Source organism: Monopterus albus, unplaced genomic scaffold, assembly GCF_001952655.1.
Source record: "Monopterus albus unplaced genomic scaffold, M_albus_1.0 scaffold412.1, whole genome shotgun sequence".
NCBI classification, from domain to species: Eukaryota; Metazoa; Chordata; class Actinopteri; order Synbranchiformes; family Synbranchidae; genus Monopterus; species Monopterus albus.
Window position 1 is genome coordinate 9,229 of NW_018128292.1, and position 23,321 is coordinate 32,549.

The 23,321-nt window shown below is 40.1% G+C and overlaps 2 protein-coding genes across 2 annotated transcripts in view; both read right to left on the reverse strand.

Annotated features, from left to right (window-relative positions):
- LOC109951833 (structural maintenance of chromosomes protein 3) overlaps nt 1–12,659 on the reverse strand; it is a 19,991-nt gene extending 7,332 nt beyond the window's left edge. Inside the window, exons 1-19 of the mRNA XM_020586550.1 lie at nt 12,477–12,659; nt 11,713–11,788; nt 11,482–11,520; nt 11,305–11,372; nt 10,979–11,050; nt 9,867–9,946; nt 9,682–9,760; nt 9,312–9,429; nt 8,541–8,716; nt 8,065–8,145; nt 7,583–7,747; nt 5,683–5,804; nt 4,920–5,133; nt 4,435–4,538; nt 3,214–3,313; nt 2,458–2,618; nt 1,878–2,019; nt 1,401–1,551; nt 454–606 (exon numbers count right to left, since the gene is read on the reverse strand). Of these exons, the coding sequence (XP_020442206.1) occupies nt 454–606; nt 1,401–1,551; nt 1,878–2,019; nt 2,458–2,618; nt 3,214–3,313; nt 4,435–4,538; nt 4,920–5,133; nt 5,683–5,804; nt 7,583–7,747; nt 8,065–8,145; nt 8,541–8,716; nt 9,312–9,429; nt 9,682–9,760; nt 9,867–9,946; nt 10,979–11,050; nt 11,305–11,372; nt 11,482–11,520; nt 11,713–11,788; nt 12,477–12,491 (2,116 nt within the window). The 5' untranslated portion in view covers nt 12,492–12,659. The remainder of the gene's footprint in view (nt 1–453; nt 607–1,400; nt 1,552–1,877; nt 2,020–2,457; nt 2,619–3,213; nt 3,314–4,434; nt 4,539–4,919; nt 5,134–5,682; nt 5,805–7,582; nt 7,748–8,064; nt 8,146–8,540; nt 8,717–9,311; nt 9,430–9,681; nt 9,761–9,866; nt 9,947–10,978; nt 11,051–11,304; nt 11,373–11,481; nt 11,521–11,712; nt 11,789–12,476) is intronic.
- Nucleotides 12,660–13,452: 793 nt separating this feature from the next.
- dusp5 (dual specificity phosphatase 5) lies at nt 13,453–18,912 on the reverse strand. The gene is made up of 4 exons (XM_020586551.1): nt 18,431–18,912; nt 17,348–17,487; nt 16,481–16,700; nt 13,453–14,248 (listed from the first exon to the last, which is right to left on the reverse strand). Exons 1-4 carry the CDS (start codon nt 18,792–18,794, stop codon nt 13,842–13,844), a joined length of 1,131 nt encoding a protein of 376 aa, XP_020442207.1. The 5' UTR covers nt 18,795–18,912; the 3' UTR covers nt 13,453–13,841.
- Between the last annotated feature and the right edge of the window lie 4,409 nt (nt 18,913–23,321).

The following is a 23,321-nucleotide window of genomic DNA, read 5'->3' on the forward strand; positions in this document are numbered from 1 at the left end:
CCCCCCCCCCCCCCCCCTCCCCTTTAAGGTCAAGTTAATTTTATTTTCTATATAGTGCTGGATCACAACAGAAGTCATTTAAGGTTACCTCTCCTACAGAACAGGTCTATACCTTGTTCTTTTATTAAACAAACTAAATAGCCTTATGTTATTTATCTTATTTATATGACAGCATATCATTTCTGTCTCTACATGGTCAGATCGTGCGTTTACAATTCTCCTCTGCTCTCTGTATCGCACACAGCAGAGTTTTTGAGTAAACAGCCGGTCCCAAAGTCAACAGAAACACAGGACAAGTTCTTTCTGATCTAAATTAAAATCTTTCACTGTCAGTAATGCCTGATGCTTGTACCCTTACAGGCACCTATTTTTTAAACTCCAATGCACAAGAAACCAACATTTTTCTGTGGGCATCAACATTATCTTGATGAACAAACTCGTATCAAAGGATATATTCAATGTTCCTACGCAGGTTCTCATTGAGCTTGGCCTCCAGCTCACCTAGCTCCTCCTCAGCCTTCCTCATATCTTTCTGTAGCTCCAGGCGAGACTTTCTGCTATCGTAGTAGCCTCCTGTCAGTGCACCACGGTGGCTCACCTGGTCACCTAGGAGGTAACCACACAATGTACAGTGTAGAACAGAAAACAGGCTACTACAGTACTACCACTATCACTGGTACAGAGACGAGTCAAAGATTCTGTGTGTTGACACATGACATTGCCAAACCTCTTAACCTACACCTCCCTGAATTTACATGGGAGCAGATAGTTTAACTAGGAGTATGATTCAGACATGATGCATAGTTTCTCTGTATGTAGTTTGTCTCTGTATGGAGATGGCTGAAAATCCAATTAATACAGAAAAAGACTGGCCTTATCCTTTAAAATAATTATACAGCCAAAACATTTTACACAGCCTATACTTGTGCAGGCCTTTTGAAAAACAGGCCTTACATAACAGAACTGACATTATTTAATAAAAACTTTGGATCACTGCTGACACACTTTTGGTCTGACACTCTAGGTGTGCTTCAGGTGACGACTGGCACTTTGCTTATGTGTTCTCACTTTCTCACTTCAGTATTTTTCAGTGGTAGTGGTGTATAGCAGGGTCCGAAATTAACAGGTGCTTCAAATGTACTTTTGTTCGTCCCTGAATGTTTCAGTCAGGACTCGAGTTGTATTGTATTGAATTTATTAACTTCTGATTGATATAGCCCATTAAAATAACTTTGCTTCAGCTTTTTGCTCTGGCCTCTATATGTCTGTATCCAATATATTATTATTTCAAAGTAATCCTGTATATGTACATGACACAAAAACGTAATTTATAATTTTGGCCAGTAAAAAAAAAGTGTTTGGCCGATGGATAGTGTACTAGGTATGGCAGGTCAACTTACCCTCCAGAGTGATACAGTCCATGGTGAAGGCTCTGGCCAGCTGTGTGGAAACCTCCATGCTGCGACAAATCAAGGTCTTTCCAAACACATGCTTGAAGGCCTTGTCAAAGTTGGGGCTGTAGCGCAGCTTACTGATCATGGGGATGGCGTCCTTATGGGGCAAAAACATTTAGGTATGAACACATGCTACACAGCGCATCTTTGAACAAAAAACGTGAATTATATATGTGAGGTCACTGGGAAACTCAGTGAAGCAGCACTAGGCAGTGTGCTGTGGCTTTATTTACAACAAGCAATGAAGAGAATAAAGCAAAAAGTGCACAGTTGTTACACCTCAAAATGGCAAAATCTAGTAAGAAATGCATTAATATAGTTTCTTTAATGTTAACTGTTCCAGATTTAGTTACATCCATATGCTGTTAAGATCTAAATTTGCTGCTTACAAAACACCAGATACAATTTATACATGGTACTGACATTGGTTTCTGGGTAGGCGGTGTCTCTAACGTCCAGTTTGCTCAGGGGCAGGAAAGTGACTTCTCCAGGCAGGTTCATTTTGTTGAACTCCATTAGTATTTTGGTGCTGACTTCGTCAGTCTCCACAATGTGGTAGAACAGTCTGGAAAACATGAGAGCAGTCAGGAGGACATAAACAAAGAGGAAAAGGAAAATAAAGACACAGTTTAACAAGTCTGCCACATTGTAATATCTGAGAAATCAATGCTGTAAACAACCAACAAATATCTGAGAATATACAAAATATTTACAACATTTATTCCTATAATGGGTACACAAGGATTAAGATGAAAATAATTAAGCCCCAAGGCATATGGTATACTAATTGTGCAAACAGAGAAACAACTTAACACCACACACCTAAGTATATTTTGCCTTCCCAGAACCCAGCTCCTCATATTGACAAGTTGACAGGCCACAACTGTTTCAGTATATGGTTTCTTGCAACAATTTTCATATTCATCACCAATGTTTGGCAGTGATATTTTTACTAAAAACCCCACCAACATTTGGCAGTGAAAATATATAAAGGAGTCCTCACCTGGTACCAGCAGTAACCTCCACACAGGTGTAAAAAGCAGGCTCACACTCAAAGTTATTCATGACGATGCCATGATAACCCTTGATGACATGCTGGTTGATGCCCTTCCGACGGAAATGCTCAAGGACTTTGTTGATACTGTCAATGCCGTTCAGAATGGCCTGGAGGGCCACAAGAGAAAGAAAAGGAATAATGAGTTAAAATGGAAAATAACTTTCAAAGTTAAATATATATTTCAAGGCAAGCTCATATGAACACGCAACGGCCTGGATTTATGCCCATTCAAGCAAACTCAAACAACTATCACGTAATACTTAATTTTGTTAGAAAAAAAGTATATTAGTATTTTGTTTGGGGAAAAAAAAAGTCTCAAGATGTGTATAAACCCAGTTGCTTCTGCATAGAAATACTAGAACATATGTAAACCAAATTTTTTGAGCTTTAGGTCACGTCTAAGATGATAGTTCACCGCTGTAACATTGCAGATAAGTCAGAAAACATGGAAAAGCATGTCATGGACACTTTAAGGTTAGGGTAAGTCTTCAGAAAATGAAAATTCCTCCCAAGAAATGATGTGTGCTCGCAAGTACAGGGATTAATATGGAACCACAAATCTGTCATCAGTTTCAACACTCTAAAAAGAATTTCCATTTCTTCACACACACACACACACACACACACACACGCCCACAGGGAGCCATTACATATCCCGTAGTGGCATTATTAAATTCAGTAATCATGCACAGTGACATGGACCTTTCCGGTGGCCGCTCGAAGAAGCTGCTGTTTCTTCTCCAGGTCCTCTCGTTTGGCTGCCAACGCCTGCTGCTCTGCGTTCTCCTCACGCCACAGGCAGCTGGACAGACACAGTCAGTCACCCACTGGTCATTCATGGCATCAAACAGATTAAAAGCCAACTGCAGCCATGATACTCAGAGAAATCAGAGTAAAACATGCAACAAAAAATGTTCTTTGCAGATGTTTATGTAAATAATTTATGATTATGATTTAGACACCTTACAAAAAACAGAACAAGCAGATTTTACACTTAAGGGGTATGTCTCCTCTTAAAAATGAGGAGCAACTTTCGCAACATGATTCCTTGTCCATTTAAAAACCTTGCATGTCAAATTACATTTGCATATTTACCGTACACATACATATATGCAATATAGAGCATATCACAAAAGTATTCACTCCCTTGTTTTTCACATTAATAATTCAAATTGTTTTGTCATGCCCTAGACTGAGACCACATGCTGCTGCTATCGTCAAGTGAAACACAGATTTGCTTAATATTTGTTAATCAAATTTTAATTATTGAAACAATAAAACTGCCAAAACAGTCTGCCTCTTGTTTTCATTTCAGTATTTAGTCAGTTATTCATATTATAAGATCATACATTAGTAACAGTTTGCAGCTGTGGGTCCACATATTGTTTTCCTTTTATTAGAGCTGTCATTATGCTGCCCTTTCACCCACTAGACAAAAACAATAGATCACAGTGAACTGGAGGGTGCACGATGGATTCGGGATTTGACAAACATGAATGTGTTCATTAAATTTCATTATTTATATGATATTGAGTACATCATCTCAATTAATAGATGGTGACTTGAATAAAAATGCTCAATTTGTTGCAGGAGAGCATCTTTCCTGACTATATGTTCAAACCCAGAGCAGAAGCATCACCTGTTTTGTGTATACATAAACCTTGTTGCTTAAGTGGACAGAGAAGGCTGGGTGTTAGGTTGCCAAGCAGAAATAACATCCTGGCTTAAAGGAAGCATGAACAATTCTACCTCTCAGTTTAATGCAAGATACAAGAATAACTTGCATAACGATTAATCCAAATTGAGTTATGTTATACTTAGGCAAGACAACATAAATAAACACACAGATCACAAGCCAGGCCTGAAGCTATTTCAAAAATATGCGGTCCAAGAGGGGGTTGGAAGGAAAGTGAAGGTTCTTACTTTCTCTCACTCTGCAGCTCATCTTTCCTGTTCTTCACCTCATAATACTTTTTGTCCAGCTCTTCAACACGTGTCTTGACCTCATTTAGATCTTGATCAAGTTTCTAAAAAACAAGTTAAAAGTGGGTCAGAACGTGAGATTAAAACTATGGAAACCATGAAAACTGGCAAACACAATACATCATGGTATTTCAGTCTATTGGAATTAAAGTTATATGAAATTACAACATAAATTTTTCAGCCACAAAGATAATTTTGAACTGAATACGTTTTTTAACCCTAGCAATCAAAATTACCAAAAGCTTTTCACAAATGTAGCTACATTTGTACTCCACAGCTAATAATTTTCACCACAGCTACAAAATACCACATACCATTAATCCCTCTGAAATGAAATTGGTCTGAATATCAAACTTCCCATGCAAGCTACAAATCTTCAATATGGAAAATTGGAGCAGTAGTTAAAAGGTTCAGAGTTGTCATACATTGTACTGCTCCAGGTTCTTCTCCTTGTTCATCTCTGTGTCCTCCAGGTCTTTGTGGATGGCTGCGATCTGCCTCTTCTTATCATTGATGGCCTGGTCCAGAGACTTTAGCTCCTTCTTGATCCACTTGTCCCTCTCCTCCTTTGAGGTGAACTGGCTGCCACGGCCCTGCTTTGCATACAGGTCTGTCCTCTCTTGTGTAGCCTGGGCCAATCTGTAAGGAGATGGGATGGGGAGTTCAGATGTTATAAACTAAGCCACAGGTTGACATAGGAAACCTCGCTGTAAGCCATCCGAGTTCTACTCATTTCCCAACAAATGTAGATTTACATAGCTACTGTAACAACCTTGTCAGCCAACCGTTATCAGCAGTATTTACATTTTTTCTTGTCTACCCGTGTGCTTGTTGTTTTGATGATTCTTAGTCACAGATACAGATGTCTGCTGAACATAATTTCCATGATATGAAAGCAGCAATTTTAAAAGAAAGTGCATGTGTGATTTATTTAGGACTTCCAAAAGAACATCGAGAAACAAGTCAACACATTTATCTCAGCATCACCTTCCTGCAATTAAGAAATCCAAATGATTGTAGCACACCTGCACCAAAAAGCTTTGTAGCTGAATCCACAAACATTTCATGTGCTTCCACCTCTTGATCTCTCGCTATAAAAATGAATTTAAAATGTGATGACTGACTCATCAAGCTGTGACTGATCACCAGCTGCTCAAGGGAGTGTAGCTGAAGATGAGTCATCCATACCTGGAGATGCCCCGCTCCTCTTTTTCCTTCACCATGTTGAATTTGGGCTCAGTCTCCTGCAGTTCTTTTTGCTTCTCCTCAATTTTCTCCAGCAGCTTCTGACGCTCCTTTAGCAGACGTTTCTGGGTGAGCAAGAACAGGACAATTTATGGCAAAAAGTAGCCCATGAGAGATGGAGAGGAAGGAAAGCAGTAAAAATGAAAGACACGCTGCTGACAGTGTAAAGATGATTAATAAACAAAGCTTATATTACAATCAAGAGATGGACAGGTGCTATAAAGACAAGAAAAAACACCAAGGTCTCCTCAGTACAATTTATATTCATGTTTTATCCACAAATATTTCTTCATGCAACTTATTCTCACCACTTCATCGTAAAACATAAGCCATGATCTTGGAATAATTGTTGAATAGTTTCCAGTAAATATCGAATAGTATTTTAGCATTAAATGCCCATCCCTACAACATACACTGTCAGATCACCCCAAAACAAGACGAACTAGTAAAAGGTTACAAATTCAGTGAACAATACTGAGTAAAAGTGATGGTAAGAAATAGTCAACCATGTGCAATAATTCCACACCTGCATACTGAACACAGGCTGCCAATTGCACTTCTGGTTAGATGGTAAACTGTATTTCATTGCCTTGTACAAGTGCAATGACAATAAAGTTTAATCTAATCTAATCGATGGCTGACTTCGGTGAGGTAGGCTGTCCTCCCACCAGTCTGAAAACATACTGCAAACCCACACGCCCCACATGTCAAAGCAAGCTCAAATAAACAGCAGCTAATGACGCAGTTCCACTTCCCTCCTGTGTCATTTTGTTCCTATAACTTTTGGCTGAATCTGCACTGTCAGTAGTCAGGTAATCTTTGTGCAACCAGCAGCCAACATGCTGCCTGGGACCCCTGAGACTCCATACACTGAGCCAATAAAGCTGTTATGTATACTCACATGCACATAAACACACTGAACATGAAGCCATATGGAAAATGATTAATGCCAACTCTGTACACAAAACCTCATGCCAGAAATGATGTATAGTAGACCTGATGGCCAAGAGTGTGATACACAGGTTGGTACTTGGTTCTCAGTTCATCCCAGAACTGGACTAGCAAATGTTTTGCTGAAAGATTCTGCACTAAAACTGTCAAGTCTTTACACTAGGACAGACTTGAGACTAAAACATTTAACCCTTTAGAACAGTTTATCAGAAGATAACCAACAAGAAATTAATCTGTGGTAATTTGGAAAATTAATTATTTAGCAAATAAAAAATAAAAAAAAGAAATATTTTCTGGTTACAGCTTTCAAAAGCAGTCCAGGTTTTCCTGCCATTCTGTTTCATACTATTGTGGTGAAAACAAGTTTTTTTTAAACTGGCAACGTAAACAATTTTAAGCAATCACTTACAGCTCCAGTAATCCTACTTCTACACACATATACATGTATGCAGTCACAAGAAAAAGTAATGGTACTGTTTGCAATTTCCTGGTTTTCTGCGTAAATTGCTCATTAAATGTGATCCGATCTTCACCAAACTTATAAATATCAACAAACAGTATTTCTAAGCTGATAAAACACTGTCACAATCTTTCATGCCTTTATTACTTTTTCCCAATACCATTACTCTTTCTCACGACTCTGTGTGTGTCACACACACATATATGTCTCCACGAAAGTGAAAGACAACAATTGTGGGGGCCATAAAGGCTGCTATTGCTGCCAAGTTACTTGAAAAGTGAAGTGATTATGGAGATGAACTCCTCCTTCCAGCTTGCAACAAGGGTAAGTGGAATAGATGAAAAGAGAAAAAGGTTAGGGAGAAGGGAGAGGAGGAGCCTTGTTGGTGCAGCATCACATGTGCAGAGTGACGCTTATGGGAGGCTTCCATACCCTCTGTTCACTGTTGCCTGCCAGCTCATCCTGCAGGTCCTTGGCCTTCAGCTCAAGCTTGGTCCTCTGCTTGATCTGCTCCTGGCGCTCAGCCGACAGTTGCTCTCTCTCCTCCTTCATGGCAGAGATCTTGGATTTCAGCTCCCGCACAACGCGCTCCGTCTCCTACCAAACAGAAGCGAAAATGAAAAAAAATCTCACAGTGCAATTTATTTCAGAGGACTGTAAATACAACAGCTTGCATCAGACCTAAAACTAATATTCAAAAGTACTAAAGTAATATTCAATGTATATATTTATAAAACATTATGACTGTTTGATTCAGTCTCATCACACAGAAAAGCCATTCAACAATGTAATTCTGGATACTAAACAGTGTTACACCTTGTTACAGACAATGTTGTGATGGTTACTACAATGTTTAGTTTTACCCACCCCTAATCCCAAGTATGGAAACCATTCTTTGAGGTGGAATTCTTTACCTCTACTTTGTCCCTGGCATCTTGCTGAGCATCACGCAGCTGTCTGGATTTGTCGCCACAGGTCTCTCTCTTGGTAGACAACTAGGGATTGGAAACACACACACACACAAAGTATAAAAATCTTGGTATTTGAGGTTCTGAACAGAACACTACATTTTTTGTGCACAAGCCACAGTGACTGGTTAGCTCTTACAATTTTTTTTTTTTTTTTTTTAAAGGATCACTTATTTGTCTACCACTCTAAAATAGTTGTAATCTGCCATTAAAATGCTGTTTAACTTGTCATAGTAAAACTACTGTTGGGGACACACACACACACACACCCTATAATTGCAGGGGAAACACTGTATTGTGTATATATGTAATCTTCTGAGCAGTGGGTAGTGATACTTTCCCCGTCAAACACAAAGTCTAACAGTTTCTTTTTTTTTCTCTGTATATACAGTAAATCTTTTTTTTTTTTTTTACTTCATTACCTCATCCAGCTTAGCACGAGTTTCATTCAGCTCCTGGTTGTAGATGGTGTACTCCAGGGCTCTTCTCATCTTGTCCCACTTCTGGTACTGAGCAAGCTCCTCCTTCTCATCCTCCAGAGTGTGCAGACGTTCCTCAATATACTTTAGCAGCTCATTGATCTTCTCTCGCTTTCCCTCTGGAGAACACACACCACATTGTTCTTAAAAATACAAACCACTATTAAATGCAAGCTTAATTTTCTGAAACTGTCATCTCACACTAGGGCTGAATGATTTGGGAAAATAATGTTTTTTTAGCAATACTGCGATTGCAATTTAATATGCGATTTTTTTTCTCCACTTTTCTTCTGTACTATTCAGTGCAAACAGGCTTTGCTGTAAATGACTATAAAAAGACTAGATTAGAATTAAAACTGCACAGCAGTAAGTATGGAATAGGCATATTTTCTTTTCTTCATTCATACAATTCTGCAGATGTGAGCTCATCACAGACTTTGAGTAGTGTATTGGAATTTCTGATTAAACCAAAGCAGAAAACTAAACTATACAACATCTGAACCCTCTGCTGTCTGCACAGTTACTGCTGCTAGATGCACTGAACTATTTGAAGCACTTCAAATTTTTATCTTTACTTCTTTTCTCTGCCACACATTTATGTTTTTGATCCTGCCGCACATCCTTTGTTTAGAAATCGCTGGTTTTGATATTTGGAAATCACATTCTGTTAAATTAATTATTGTCTATTAAACAATAATGTAATGAGGGTTTTACCCGTCTCCTTCATGAGAGAAATACTCTCCTCCTTGCGTTCATCGTACACCCTTGTTCCTGCCACCTCTCTCAACAGCTTCAGGCGCTGGGAGTCAGGTGCTGTTGCCATTTGGTTGATCTACATAAAACATTGAAATAATGCATAAGATGAAATACCCTGCTCCATTACTTTGAGCAGATGTTACTTGTCATTTTGACCAATCAACACCAATGTTTCAGTCTGCTCAAAATGCATATAATTTAACATGACAAGCTAACACATCAGCACTAACTACAGCCTTGCTTGCACACCGCAATGCATTACACAGCACTAAAAAAAACACTATAATGTGTTAAACAAGTGTGAGTTTGGCACCCACTCCTTTCTCACCTTTCCCTGCTTGACGATGTAGTAGGGGTTACTGCGGGAGAAGCCAGCACTCTCCAGAAGGTTCATGACATCATTCTTACTGCAATGATAACAGACGCCATCAAACAAATGATTACACTGAATCACTGAAGTGCCATTTCCTCTGATTACAGGGACACAAACAGTGGATCCACAGAAATACTTACGTAACCATCTTCTTGTCTAAAAAGTACTGGTCTTTCTTTGCGCCAATGACGCGACGAAGGGAGACTTCTTCTTTGTCAATCTGGAGGGAGAGACATTTATCACTCGTCAAGAGGAGAATCGCACAGAGCAGCAAAATTGGCCGTCTACGTCACAGTACAACCAGGCTGCATGATTATAGGTTCACACCCAGTGAAAAACAACAATTGGATTTCTAGTGTGGTACAAACACCCTGCCTTCATCATAAAAATAATAAGCACTGTGTGTACTGGAGGCAGTGTGACTACAATCAGTGTTCATCCAGTTTAGGGAGACAGTTCAATATGAACTCAACAACATAATATAGTGATAATGTACAACTTCCAGTGGTAGCCTAGACTGAGGATGTTGAGCAAAGTTATTTTGAAAGTGATACCAATATCTAGTACTTTTCCACACATATCGATGTAAATTTTCTTTAAATGTTCTTGCACAAATACAGTTGTAAAACAGACTAAGATGCCTATCTTAAAATACGTTTTCTGTGGCTAATCGGGTATTTAAGTGACATACTTTTTATTCTGTAGTTTTATTAGCACAAGTGTTATACACCAGGGTCTTTGGCCAGTCCAAATGGCATGTCAATATACCAGTAAACCCCTAGCTTTAGCTTCTAATGGCTTCACCAATCAAAACATTTATTGTTTTCACAAGCAGATATGTTGTTATTCATTATATTTTTCATATTAACACAGAAAACAAGGAATTAATTAATAGTCTTCCTTCATCAACTTCTGCATTATGAAGCTGAAAGAACCAATGTGTCAGCAATTACAAAAATAGGATCAATATCAGAATCAGAATCAGCTTTATTGGCCAGGTGTGTCGGACACACGAGGAATTTGACTCAATACATCAGCTCTCAATGTGCATGTACATATCCCCATGCAAGGGGCAAGTAAACAGTAAACCAACATAAGGCTGTGTAGTATAACAAAATAAACAGTATTAACAAGCAACAAACAGTGCAAACAATGCAAAATAAACAGTATAAACAGGCATTAAAGAATGGAAACAGACAAAGGAATGCTCATTGTGAAACACTGTGAAATATGAAATGTTTGTCTTCCCTACCGGCAGCCGGTTATCAGAGTTGTCAAATATAATCTCCACAAAAGCCGAAATGACACGAGGACCAGTTCCCTCCTGTAGTCATGGGGAGGAAATAGCATTTTAACGCAATAGTGAGATGTTTACATTTATTAAAAGTGCTGCATCTCAAAATACATTTCTCACAAAGTTTCATTCTCCTTTAACACAAATATCATATTTTAACCTAACCCTAATGAGACTACTGTAATCCAGCACTTATTAGAACACAATATTTTGTCAAAGTGTGTATGTCTGAAAACTAATTTTTACTGGGATTTGTAGTGTGTCTGACATTTGTCTGTACTTACATGGAGCAAAGCCAGGCGCTGTTCAGGTCGCAGGTGGCTGAACTCATCACTGAGCACAAACTGAATGGCTACAAAAACAGAGAGCAGCCACAGTTTTAGATGACAAACAATAAATTCACAGAAGGTAAAATGTGTGACTTCTGTGTGATAGAATCCACTGAGGTTCAAGTTGCATACCATAGAAAAAGTTACTTTTTCCTGACCCATTTCTTCCAACTGTAACAAAAAAAAACACACACACAAAATAAGGGACATGATGACATGCATTTACAGCCAGTTACATGAACCTACTTTTGTATGTGAACCTGAATTCTCTGACACCCACATAAACCCAGTAAGTCAAAAAAAAACAAACAGTATCTTATAATACACACAGGTGAAACGTTGAGGTGAGCACAACATACTCACCAATGACATTGTGCTTTGGACTAAAAGGGTCTACAACAGTTTGGTCCCTGTAACTTCTGAACCCCTGGATGATAACCTGCACAAGAACCCAAAGACCACCGTGAGCACGCTGTCATATCATCCTCATATTTAAAATAGCACTGACCAATTACTGCAGCTAGACAAAGCTGTATGAAGGGACATGAATGAAGCAATATTACTACCTCTGCTCTCCGATTATAAAATAACTTACACTCGCAACATCAAATGTAACGTTAACCCAATAATAAAATGAGAGGCACGATTTCAAACAGGCCCTTGACTGTCAGCAGATGTATGTGCAACTGCACTCAGTTGGCATGCTTGTTAGCAAGATGAACCATAGGCTAGGCAATTATTATGACGTTGTTAGAGCGTCCGTTATATTCACACATGATGAAATCAATAACTAAAGTTAACTGCATATTAACTACTGAATAAAGCTAGAAATCAGCTACTGTAACATTAGCTTTGTAGCGTTAGCTTAGCACCATGAGAAGGGGGCGGGCAATTCCAATTAAGCTACTCCAAAGAGCGCTAACTAGCATTAACAAGCTAACTATGTATCTTAACTAAATTTTTGATGTTATTGTGCTTAGCTCTGCAACCCAGTTATCGCTGGAATATGTGGAAAACCCCCCAGTACACTGAGCACAGTAATTTAGTGGAATAACGTTAAGACAGCCGAATTACCGTCAGGCCAGTGATAGTCGGCAAAACGCACAAGTCCGGTGTCTTTAGCTTACCTGTTTGATATACATGGCTATCTAAGCACTGAGTCTTCTTGGTTAAAGTGGTCTTCTCCAATAAACTGGAGAAGTCCGGAAATTAACAACCCAAACTTAAAGAAATTTTTTGAAACTGCTGCATTAGTGAAACACTGTGTAGCAAAAGAGAAAAACACGGAAAATGGCGGCGGGGGCGGAATACAATGGATCATACCATTATGTGAACGATTCTTGTAGCAATAAACATACTCTAAATGATTTGTTGTGGTGATTTAATTTGATTGTAATTTAGCCTTATAGAAATATTGCACATGTTAATATACTATGATGACTCTGTGATCACTGTGTGTTTGACTGTAAACAGCACGTTTGCTACTTATTTACTTCCTGTTTGTACAGTTGGTACAGTCTTGTTGTCTGTATAGGCGCCAAAGACAGAAAAGTGGCCGAGCCACTGGTCTGATCACTAATCTAGTAGGACTTAAACTTGTAATCGTTAAAACGGTTGCTTGTTGATCATTATAGAATATGCTTCATTCTCTCCCTAGAAAATACAACGTTTTTCTATCTCCAGTTGGAGTTTTCTCTATCTGTGGTTTGGATTTAAGAAATCTAATGGAAGTGTTCAGTGGTTCATAGTTTGCATAGGTAACACTGAGTATACCAATAATGTTAACTTGATGACCAAGAATTTGGGCATATGCACCCTATTACTATAAGCATAATTGCTTAACTAAATCTGCCCATGAAGGCCAACTTAAGTCACTGCAGGTGTCACTGCTCTGAGGGCTTATATTATATTTAGGCCTGTCCTGCCAGAATGTATTCTAAAAGTAGTAGCCTGTTAATTTTTCATATGTTTTGCTGTTTGCAGGAATAGGTCACTGTACATTAAAGGCAAAGTTCACTTGAAATCCAAATTGATTCCTCAGTTACAGACCAACATACATGCTACAATGATCACACATGAACAGCAACTAGTTTTTGTGGTGAAAACATTTATTAAACAACACATTTATATCCACATGATTTTAAAAAAATCGGACGGACTGTAACTTTCAAATAAATTAGGTTTAAATGCCTGACTGTATTTGTGAATAGGCAAATAAATCACAATATCAACCTAAGGCAAGTATATTGCAGTTTATCACTGTGCTGTTGTTTCACCTCTGCAGTTCACAAGACAGGAAAACAGTATCAGTGTTTGCAACCCGTAGATTTCATAGGCCTCAAAGTCTGTGAATTAATACTATTATCTTGACTCTTCACTGATTCTGTCACTGATCTCCAGTCTATCTGCTCTGCTGAGTTCAACACCAAGCAAACAGAGAACATTAGATTTTATTTTTTTCAAGTAAGATTATATAGTACTCATAGTTCATTTTAAGGCAGTGCAGTTATTGGGCTCAGTTTTAACTGGTGATGGACTGGGGACTGCAGGCAAGAGGTAGGGAGGGTGAACACAGATGGCTCAAAGTTTTTGGTGTTGAATGTGGGGGCAACGTCATTGGCAAAAAAGGAGGCAGACTCTGGGGCACAGGGTGTGGCCGGTTCACGTATGGCAGTATGAGCCGGGGCCATAGAGAGAACCTCTGACTCAAACTGCAGCAGCTGACCCATAAAACTGAAGTTAGGTGAGATGATTGACCGGCGCTGTTTGATGATCTCAAAGGCTGCATCCAGCTGCACCTGCTGTGTCCTCATGATGTAGGCCATGCAGATGGTAGGTGAGCGTGAGATTCCTGCTTCGCAGTGGACCAGGACCTTTCCCCCTGATTGCCTCACATGATCTGGAAGGAAAAGAAGCCAAAATAAATTATCTGGTCAGATAAGGGCCCAGTTTTTCTTTCTTTCGGCTATCATCAGCAAAATTGTTCTAGCTCATGGTTTGTGTCAGGATTTATTTTATTTTTGTGTGTCTCTAACTCCTATTTTTTAAATCAAATGAAGTGGTAGAGAGGGTTGCAATGCATCAATAGGTAGTTTTAACAACTAATGAAAAATCAAATTTTAACCGTCTAATTATTATCATCTCCTTACTCCCACTCACTGATTCTATGTGAACACCTTTCTGTGCATAATAGTTTCTCACATACATGACGTGAACACAGCTGGTTTCGTGTGTGTGTGTACCATCGACTGCAATAAAATATATTTATACAGTCAGTGGTGTGTACACAGACACCTGTGTGGCTTGTCTGAGTCACGAAGTGCAGCTTTACATGAGATTTTCTTTCTCTTCCACTGTTGTGGGGGCGTTGGGTGCTGCTGCAGTTTAATGTGGCACAGGGAGGTACTGTATGTTCTAATTTAGAACTGCAGTGCTGTATGTTCTAATGCCTACACAAAAATCTACTGTCATTTGTACAAGTGTCGCTCAAGACACATTTTGGGATTTTTTTTTTCAATTCCTAGAAAGATTGCAAACTCCTACTTGTTTCCTTTTCTGCCTACTTAGTTTAATCTAACTACACTTAGTTCCACAAAGCCCCTGTAGACACCTACAGATCTCGCTCTGTCTGTCTGTCTGGTAAATAAAAACACTGAGGGCTCCTTCTGTTTGGTTCTGAGAGCCACTGCGGGGGAAATGATGATTTCTGACAATGATGATATTTGATAAACTACATGACTGAATCATAAACTTCCCATCTGGAATGGCAGATGCAACAAAAGAGATGAGGGGTCAGAAGCGGGTGTTTGAATGACTATCCTCAAGTGATGCGCCCTCATTGGCCAGAGGTGTCATGATTCGCTTCAGCAGCTATTTTCTTTCAGGAGGTCACTTAATATGTATTTTCTCCCCCCGATTGTAAATCACTAGGTTTGAAGGGTTTCTAATTGGTGATTGCTTTTCATTTGGCTGATCTGTGAGAATTTGTGTACACCACATTTGAAGTCACTTGGCATAGATTATGAATTCTGTAGGTCCTTCCTGAATGTAGGCTAAACCTACCCCAGGAAAAAACTGCTGCCTTATGTAACTGACAGGCTTAATCAAAGACACCCTAAATGTAGGCTGCAGCCCCAAACAATGTACGACAACAGCAGCCCCACAATACTGGTCAGCCAAGCTGCTTGTGGGTGAGCTTTGTCCTTGGTTATACCTGGCTATAAATAGCCACCAGTACATTGTGTATATCTTTTGCTACTGTTGCTGCTATTATTCAGCACCTCTCTCCTCTCCCACACACTCTCTCATTCTCTCTAACACATTCATTGCCCCACTGCCCTCATGTCCACAATGATTCTCATCTGTAAACAACCAAAAATTGTTTTCTCATTCTTTGTCAATCTGCTAGCTCTAATCCTCCACCCAACCAGCGCTAATAACTCTGTGTGTAGGCTATGTGTGAGTGTGTATCAACCAGCTCTGGACCTCCTCTACCCCACATTTACTGAACACGGACAGATCACCCAGTTGTCACACTGACTGGCCACACCCAGTACAGTAAGCCACTGAGATTAGGTCTGGGAGGCAATGACGGCATGGGAGAGTCTTTTTAAAGCAAAGAAGGGGGGGAGTAAGGTCAGATGAGGGAAATGAACAAATCCTGAATGAAAGCTGACTGGTTTGATATGTTGGGGGGAGGGTTATGCAGCAGAACAACCTAAACTGATTAATGCTGAGTTTCTTAGACCTCCACGGGAGCAGGTGTGAAGGGCAAAGGATGCATGTTTGAAAATGTATTTCAAAAATAACCACACCTATGTATAGGTGTCTCTCAGACTCAGCTTGGGTAGTTCTGAGACTTCTTGAGGTGATGTTGCACTATAAATATAGTGACAGCAAAGATGACGTATTCCAGGAAAATGTTCGATGTTGGTGGAGGTGTATTTCTTTCCCTCTGTAGCTGGTTTGCGTGTATGAACTATTTTGAGTACTAAGATGAGTGAATCAACAACTTTATAAAATAACAGTGCCCCGACACAAACCTTTGAATGTAAACCCAGTAAACCACACAAGAGTTAAAGAGCTATCCCCTGTAAAGAAATGGGCACAACGATCTTTCCCTCCAACTCACCAATAAACTCAATGGCCTCCTGGAAGTGGGAGCTTATGTCAGCCATGTGGCTGTCCTCCACTGGGATCCACTTGTAGTCGTAGTGGCCCTTTTCTGGCCGCAGGTCCCTGCGTGACACATTGAGCAAGGCCGTGATGTGAAGGTCGCTGAGATAGTCCTGTCTGGAGGCATGGTAGGCACTACCGAGGTAGAGGAAAGGCAGGATCTCTACAGGTTTACCCTGAGTGGGAAAAGGGTGAGAAAACAGAGTTGTGAGAAGATAAGGACTAGAATCTACAACACACAACCTCCTAACAAGACACAACACTGGACACTAAGCCTTGATTCATCTGCTTTACCCCACCCTTAAGGCATGTTTGAGAAAATACACCCAAGCCAAAATTTCCAAGCACCTGCCAGCAAAACATTAAGTACATCTGCAGATAAAATGTACACAGCTGTATACAGCTGGAGGAATGAAGTGAAATAACCCACAAAACACCACAGACACAATAGAGTGTTCTTTGAGATGTGAAGCAGCCACGTGCTTTCTGTTTGGTCAGCGGAGGAGATAGGACAAAGGTCAGTGTTAAAAGAGTGCTTTTCTCCAGGGGGTGTCCCCATAGCAGCTGGGCATCAATGACTGCTCTGTCCCTTTTGAATCAGAAATGGCTGGTGAGTAGCAAAGGTCAGATATTATTTAAGCTATATGTATGTTGAGAAAATGTTTTGATGTGCTGGTGCCAAATATAAGCCTATCTGATGTCAGCAGACTTTGGATGTTTGTATTTTTTCTTTTTGAATAGGGCTAAAAATACAAATTGTCAGTGCCCTGGGGTTGTGAGAGAGCAAGGGTGGAAAGTAGTGCTGTAAAACGTGTTTCCAAACCTGATCATAGTCTGGTTTGTGGTGACAAAGCTTCTCACTGTGACTGCTGACTCTTCTGTCAGTTTCACTTCCGCTCTGGTCGATGGTTTTCACCTCAGTGCAAAGTTCAGGGTATTGAGAGTGGAAGTTCTGGTATCCTCCTGAGCAAAAAGAAAAACATCAACACATTCGTTGTTTGTAGCCTAACAAGAAAGCTTATAATAACAACCACTACCCCCTGACACACTCATGCACCTCTTGGGAAATGGCCGCATTTATGAAACAGTCTTAGCACCGATTATAACCTTTATAACCCGATTATAAGCGCGTATTTAATTACAGGAGATCGCAGTTGAAGGACCGGTAATCCCTTTAGGCCAACATCCTGGGGACGCATAGGTGACAGACGGAAATTGATGTGTTTCGTCACGTTATCAGAACCTCCAGGGAATTATTTAGATGAAAGAAATGTCTGCTTTTTAAAAATCGAAGTAAAAAAGTCATTGCAGCACCAATTTGCCTGTGTTTCACCCGCACTGACTCATCTGCTCCGTTGACGCACGCAGCTGGACATTTATCTCGCCAAGAAGTGCGAGAAAAATGAAGGCTGCTTTTCACACGGGCCAGAGGGGTAGTGGGAAAAAGATGACTTGGCCTTAACAGCAGGAAAACGTCAAATTGAATAGGCTAGTCCATAAATAATCCCTAAAAAGTCTACACATGTGAAATAAAAGTGGCCAATAGTTTTTTTTTAGGTTACGCCATTTAGACTAATTAAGCCGCTTCACGCTTATGAAGAATAAGATTTATGTTAATATTCTACCAGGAATAGGGATAATTCGGCTTTTAGAAAAGCCACGGCTCTCAAGTCTGTACAGCAGCATATCAAGACAGAGTGAAGTTTAATTTCAAGGCAGCCCAACATTTCAATCATTTTAATATAAAGGCATGAGTAAAACGTTTGATAAAATGTGAACAAGTTGTCAGTCTTCACCATGCAAGCCAGGCTATTTCAAATTATTTTAAAACAGCTAAGCAAACTCGTTGACTATGTTTGGTTTCTCATTTCTGGATTAAAATAGTTTAATGTCCCCAAACTCTCACCTTTCAGGAAACAGATGTTTGCCCCGCTCGCTAGATGTGAGAGGGTGTTTATTACTATTTGTGCTACACTGTCTTTTTTCAGCTTTTGCCAGTGGGACGTCCGGTCATCCAGAGCTACGATAGCTGATATGCTCCCCTCCCGAAGCCGAAACAGCGCTTTCTCATCCGGAATGACAAACTGGAGAGGAACCGGCCCTCCTCGAGACCTCCGGACCACCACTGAGTTGAGGTTGACATTGACAGAACCTTTAATATTGGAATTCGTGAATGAAAAAAAAGGTCGGCAATCCACAATAAGGCAGCTCCCACACTCCTTCCTGATGATCTTTCTCAGACGCCGGCAGTCTATGCTGGACACTTTCATTTTGACGTCTAGAAGTTGCTGTTATTGCCAAAAGAATTCAACTGGTCTGCTCCTAAACGGCGGTTGCGGGCGAGACGAAGAGGCCCGAGCGCGTCTGTGCCTACATTTCCTCCAAGGGGATTCCGGCCGATCAGTTTTATATGAATGGGACCTCCGGCGCGTGACGTCACGAACCATATATGGACACCGGCGAGGTGTGATTGTCGCAAAACCCTCCCACAACAATGACTAGATGTGACTCCACCCCCGGTCCTGATAAATAATAACCCTACTACTGCCGTGTGCTTGAGTCAGCTCTTACAGCGCGTCCTCCACCAGCACCTACACCTGCGCTTTCATTTCCACTCCGTGTTCAGCGACCATTTAAAAGACATAAAGCCAGAGATGTTTGGGAAGGATGACTAACCGAAGAAAATAATGTAAATACCCTACCAATGACCAATCAATGCTGTTTGGTGTGCAAAAAAGATCTGCAGTGAAGTCATCAAATATCAGTTTGATATAGTTTTCTGTCCAACAAAACCATAAAATAATCAAATTTCAAATCGAAGAAAAGCTATGATCACAAGAAGATATTGCTGTGTGTTCCTGACACAAACATGCACATTTAAGAAGCATATTGCAGAAAAATAATACAGTGATATTATAGGAAATTAATAACACAGGATCTGCACGACTGCAGAGTCTTTCAAGGGAACTGTACAGAAAAAACAAGTGATAAATGCCATATGATATATAATATATATTATAAAATTTGAATCCCACTGTAAGTCCCCAAAGGTCATTTTTGAAATGTCAAGGCTACTTATGAATATTCAGTAATGTGTGGGATTTTAGGTAGTTCAGGAAGACAAAAGCAACCACTAATGTCTCCTTAGTGTCATGTACAGCCCAGTGAACCTGCCTTATCTCGCTCAGCATGTAATCCTAATCACCCAAATGTATTAAACCCAGGTTTAAACGTCACACTGTCTGCCCTCATGTGCAATCAACCCTAGCACTTAGTGCAGGACTGTGTTTGGACTTTGTTTGCATTTGTACTTGGATTTAAATGTGTAATCACTGATGGCAGCTCGTAATCCAACTGGAACCATTTTGACTTCACAGTAGGCCATATTTAAAGACTGCTATCACAAAGCAACAGTCGCAACAAATTGTTTGGCAAAAACCCAAAAGCAAAAACAACTATTCAACATTTAATGGGGGTGAGGGAGTGGGGTGCTGCTGCACTGCTTTTTAGCTGGCTTTTTGCACATCTTAAAAATAGCATGGGAATTTTCAAGTTGGTGTTAAAACAATATTGATGTATCACTAAGTAAGTGAATAAGTAAGAATTTGGATACTTACTGAACTTGCCCATTAAATTCAAGCACACTTTATAGTTCTTGTGTCTACTGGCTGATCTTACTGTTAATCATTACATACTATGTATTGAATCTGTTTTTTGTTTTTGGGGTAATGTTCTCCACCTAAATCAACTGTATACTCAGTGTAAACAAGAAACACTGAGCTCCTCACTGGTCAAACACTCCAACAAATATGTGTTACATCATATTGTGTCTGCTGCATGAATGCGTGGGAATGACAACAAGAACAAAACAGAAGCAGAAAGAAAAACAGAGCAGCACTGAACAACAGAAATGTGACAAATGGACAGACAGTGAGACAGAGGCAGCAACAGCCCTGGTCACAGGCTCAGATGGACACATAAAATTAAACAAAACAGTGGACGCTCTCAGTCAGTAGGGGAGAAAGGACTGCATGTAGTGTTGTGCATGGCTAGCTGCCCATCTCTGGTCTGCTGAAAAATTAGGCTGAATGGTTGAATGGCTGAATAGATGCGGCTATAGATAAACTGCACTGTGAGATGAACTGGTTGGGGTTGGGTGGAGAAATGCCTGGATGGTGTCTGAGGATTAGCGGGACAGCAGTCAGCATGCCATATGGTCCAGTCTAATCTGGGCTCGTGACATCATGGCCGATGAACAGGGAGGCCCACCATACATGTCCTAGCCCTCATTTCATAATGGGTTTTTTTAGTGTCAGCTGTAAATAACAACAATGCATCCAAATGAGCCAAATAAATAAGATATGTGTTCAACCAGTTGTACCCAAATGAGTCAAATAAATAAGATATGTGTTCAACCAGCTTATCAGGCCTTTTCTTTGTGGTTCCCTCAGATATCTTCACTCTCTTCTGGTCTCTTTGGATTTGAACCCAAATACAGAACAAAGCCAGAGGGAGGCAGTGAGGGTAAAACAGAGCTTTATTAGAGATCTAAGACAAACAGAACAATAAACACAACGTAAAGCATTCAGACAAAAACATGGCCGAAAACAGCAAGCTCAGGCAAATTGTCTTACAGTAAGAACACAAAACACAACTAAGACCAGGCTCTCCTAATTCAACTCTCAGCACAGTGAATAAAACAACGATCAAGCAGAAAAACAGGAGAACTGAACACGCAAAGACCAAACAATATTTTTTGCAGAAAAAGGTGAATGTAGGAGTCTGTACAAAAACCAGGGAAGCTTGAAATGGTACTACTGAAATGAAACTGTCTCACAGAGATGCTGAAAAACTGGTCTGTGCATTTGGAACCTCCAGGCTGGACTACTGTAACTCTTCACTATCAGGATTAGAACATTCCAAGAGTTTTATTATGGCGAAATCTTGCAGTTTAGTTTTGTTTTGGCTTACCTCCTTTTCGTTAATTTACTTCCAAGTAAGTAGTTTCGCTATTTCCTCTGAATTCCCAGAAATACTCCTCTGACTTTTGTCAGAGATCCACAAAAACCGAAACCCAAGACTTATGGTTGCACTGTTTTCTGTTCTGTTGAAGCTCCTGCCAAAAGAAAACCCACATTTTCTGCCACATATATGACTGATTTCTTGGTCCAGAAAATATCAACTTGTCATCGAATCTGAGCTGACATTTACTGCCATTCCGTACTGTTTTCAGAGTTGAAATGTTTCAGGCCATCAAACTTTACTTTTCAGTTTGTAAAAGAATTAAGGAAAAATGCCCGGGGATGGTTATGTAATTGACATAAGAGTACAAGTTAAAGCACCAGTTTTTGCTGTGAGTCCTAAATTGCTTATGTGAATTATTTTAACTTGATGTAGAGCATTAAGAGGTATGGCTGACTCAGACTTTTGTTACTTATTTACATTCTTTGCTGACAGAAGAGATTATATCACAGCCATTTTTGTGTGCCTGTTTTGTGCTGCATATAGCTCCTATCACAGGACTTTTTATTTATACCAGACAATGACTGCTGGACAGACGGCATTAGTATGGTATGTGACTGCATCAGGTCACTTCCTGTCCAGAATGTCCCTTTTTCCACGTTACTTATAAAAAGCACCCAAACACAATAGGCTGCCTTCACTGGGACATCATGTACCCCCGCTCACCACTCTGCCTCCTCAGCTGCACAGGTGCTTCCTGGTTTGCTGACAGAGCCTCCAGATGATGATGCTGTTTCCCAAGAAGGCTCAAATTATTCATCTCACCTCAGCTGACCACTGAGTACAGCAGGCTGGAATTCCACTGGGGTACCAAACACGACTCAAGGGAGTTTCAGTGCAGAAATACAACTAATAGCTTGCAGTACTTTTAAGGTCACTTTTGGTGATGTCTGCTGCAGAACTGGTGTGGATCACCGGTGGGGTTTGTATTGTATTGTACTGTATTCAGCATAGATGAATTAGCTAAACTACATCTAGGTATTACACTGAGTTGGTTTTAGCCTCTGTATGAGATTTAGGGAACATAATAAAAACTTAGAAAATCACCAAACCTCAAGTAAATACATCTATTCTATTAAATGAATATTATCATAACCTAAAAAGAAGAGTCAGAGTTGATGTCAAAAGGAAAACTGTTAACCATGATGAGTTTCTTAGCAACACTCCAGGGAATGCTGATGGCATGTAGTCACATGTCGGTTATTGTTTAAGCAGCATATGATCCGCAACTACAACAACAACAAAGCTCTGATCATATCGCATCCAGTGTCAAATTTAATATGAGACAAGAATGTTTGGTATTCTTGGGTTCAAGTCATGATATGATGTCCCTGATGACACATGCTGAACACGCTCTCAGAGACACACACACACACACACACACAGGCTTCAAAGGCTTGACTCAACCCGTGTCCACCCACTGCTCACTATCATGTCAGGACTCTTTGAGGCAAGCCAAACGCTTTGGCAAGACAAGAAGGGCGAGAAAGGGTATATGTGTGTTCGGCAGATTAAACAGAGGGTAGTTCATCCTTTCCCTGCTCCTAGCTATTGTAAAAAAGGGTCTTGGGGTGAAGTTTTCATTAAATGAAAATAGTGGAGGCCTCAGGTGGTGACAAATTTGGTGTGCCTTGTTTATGCTATAGAGGTAGGAGTGCTATGGGAACTGACTGTGGAGCCTGAGGCACTGTCGTGTTGTTCTATGGCTTGATAAATATAAAGAAAACAAACCCACCTTATCAACCAATGTTGCCATTCTGTGGCCACAAAACACG

What these genes read in the sequence shown, in the direction of transcription:
- dusp5 (XM_020586551.1), bottom strand. Translation starts at nt 18,794, where the DNA reads ATGAAAGTGTCCAGCATAGACTGCCGGCGTCTGAGAAAGATCATCAGG. An exon ending in AAACATCTGTTTCCTGAAAG is followed by an intron (nt 17,488 to 18,430) that starts GTGAGAGTTTGG and finishes CTTTTTGCTCAG; the next exon opens with GAGGATACCAGAACTTCCAC. An exon ending in GGAGGCCATTGAGTTTATTG is followed by an intron (nt 14,249 to 16,480) that starts GTGAGTTGGAGG and finishes TTTTCCTTCCAG; the next exon opens with ATCATGTGAGGCAATCAGGG.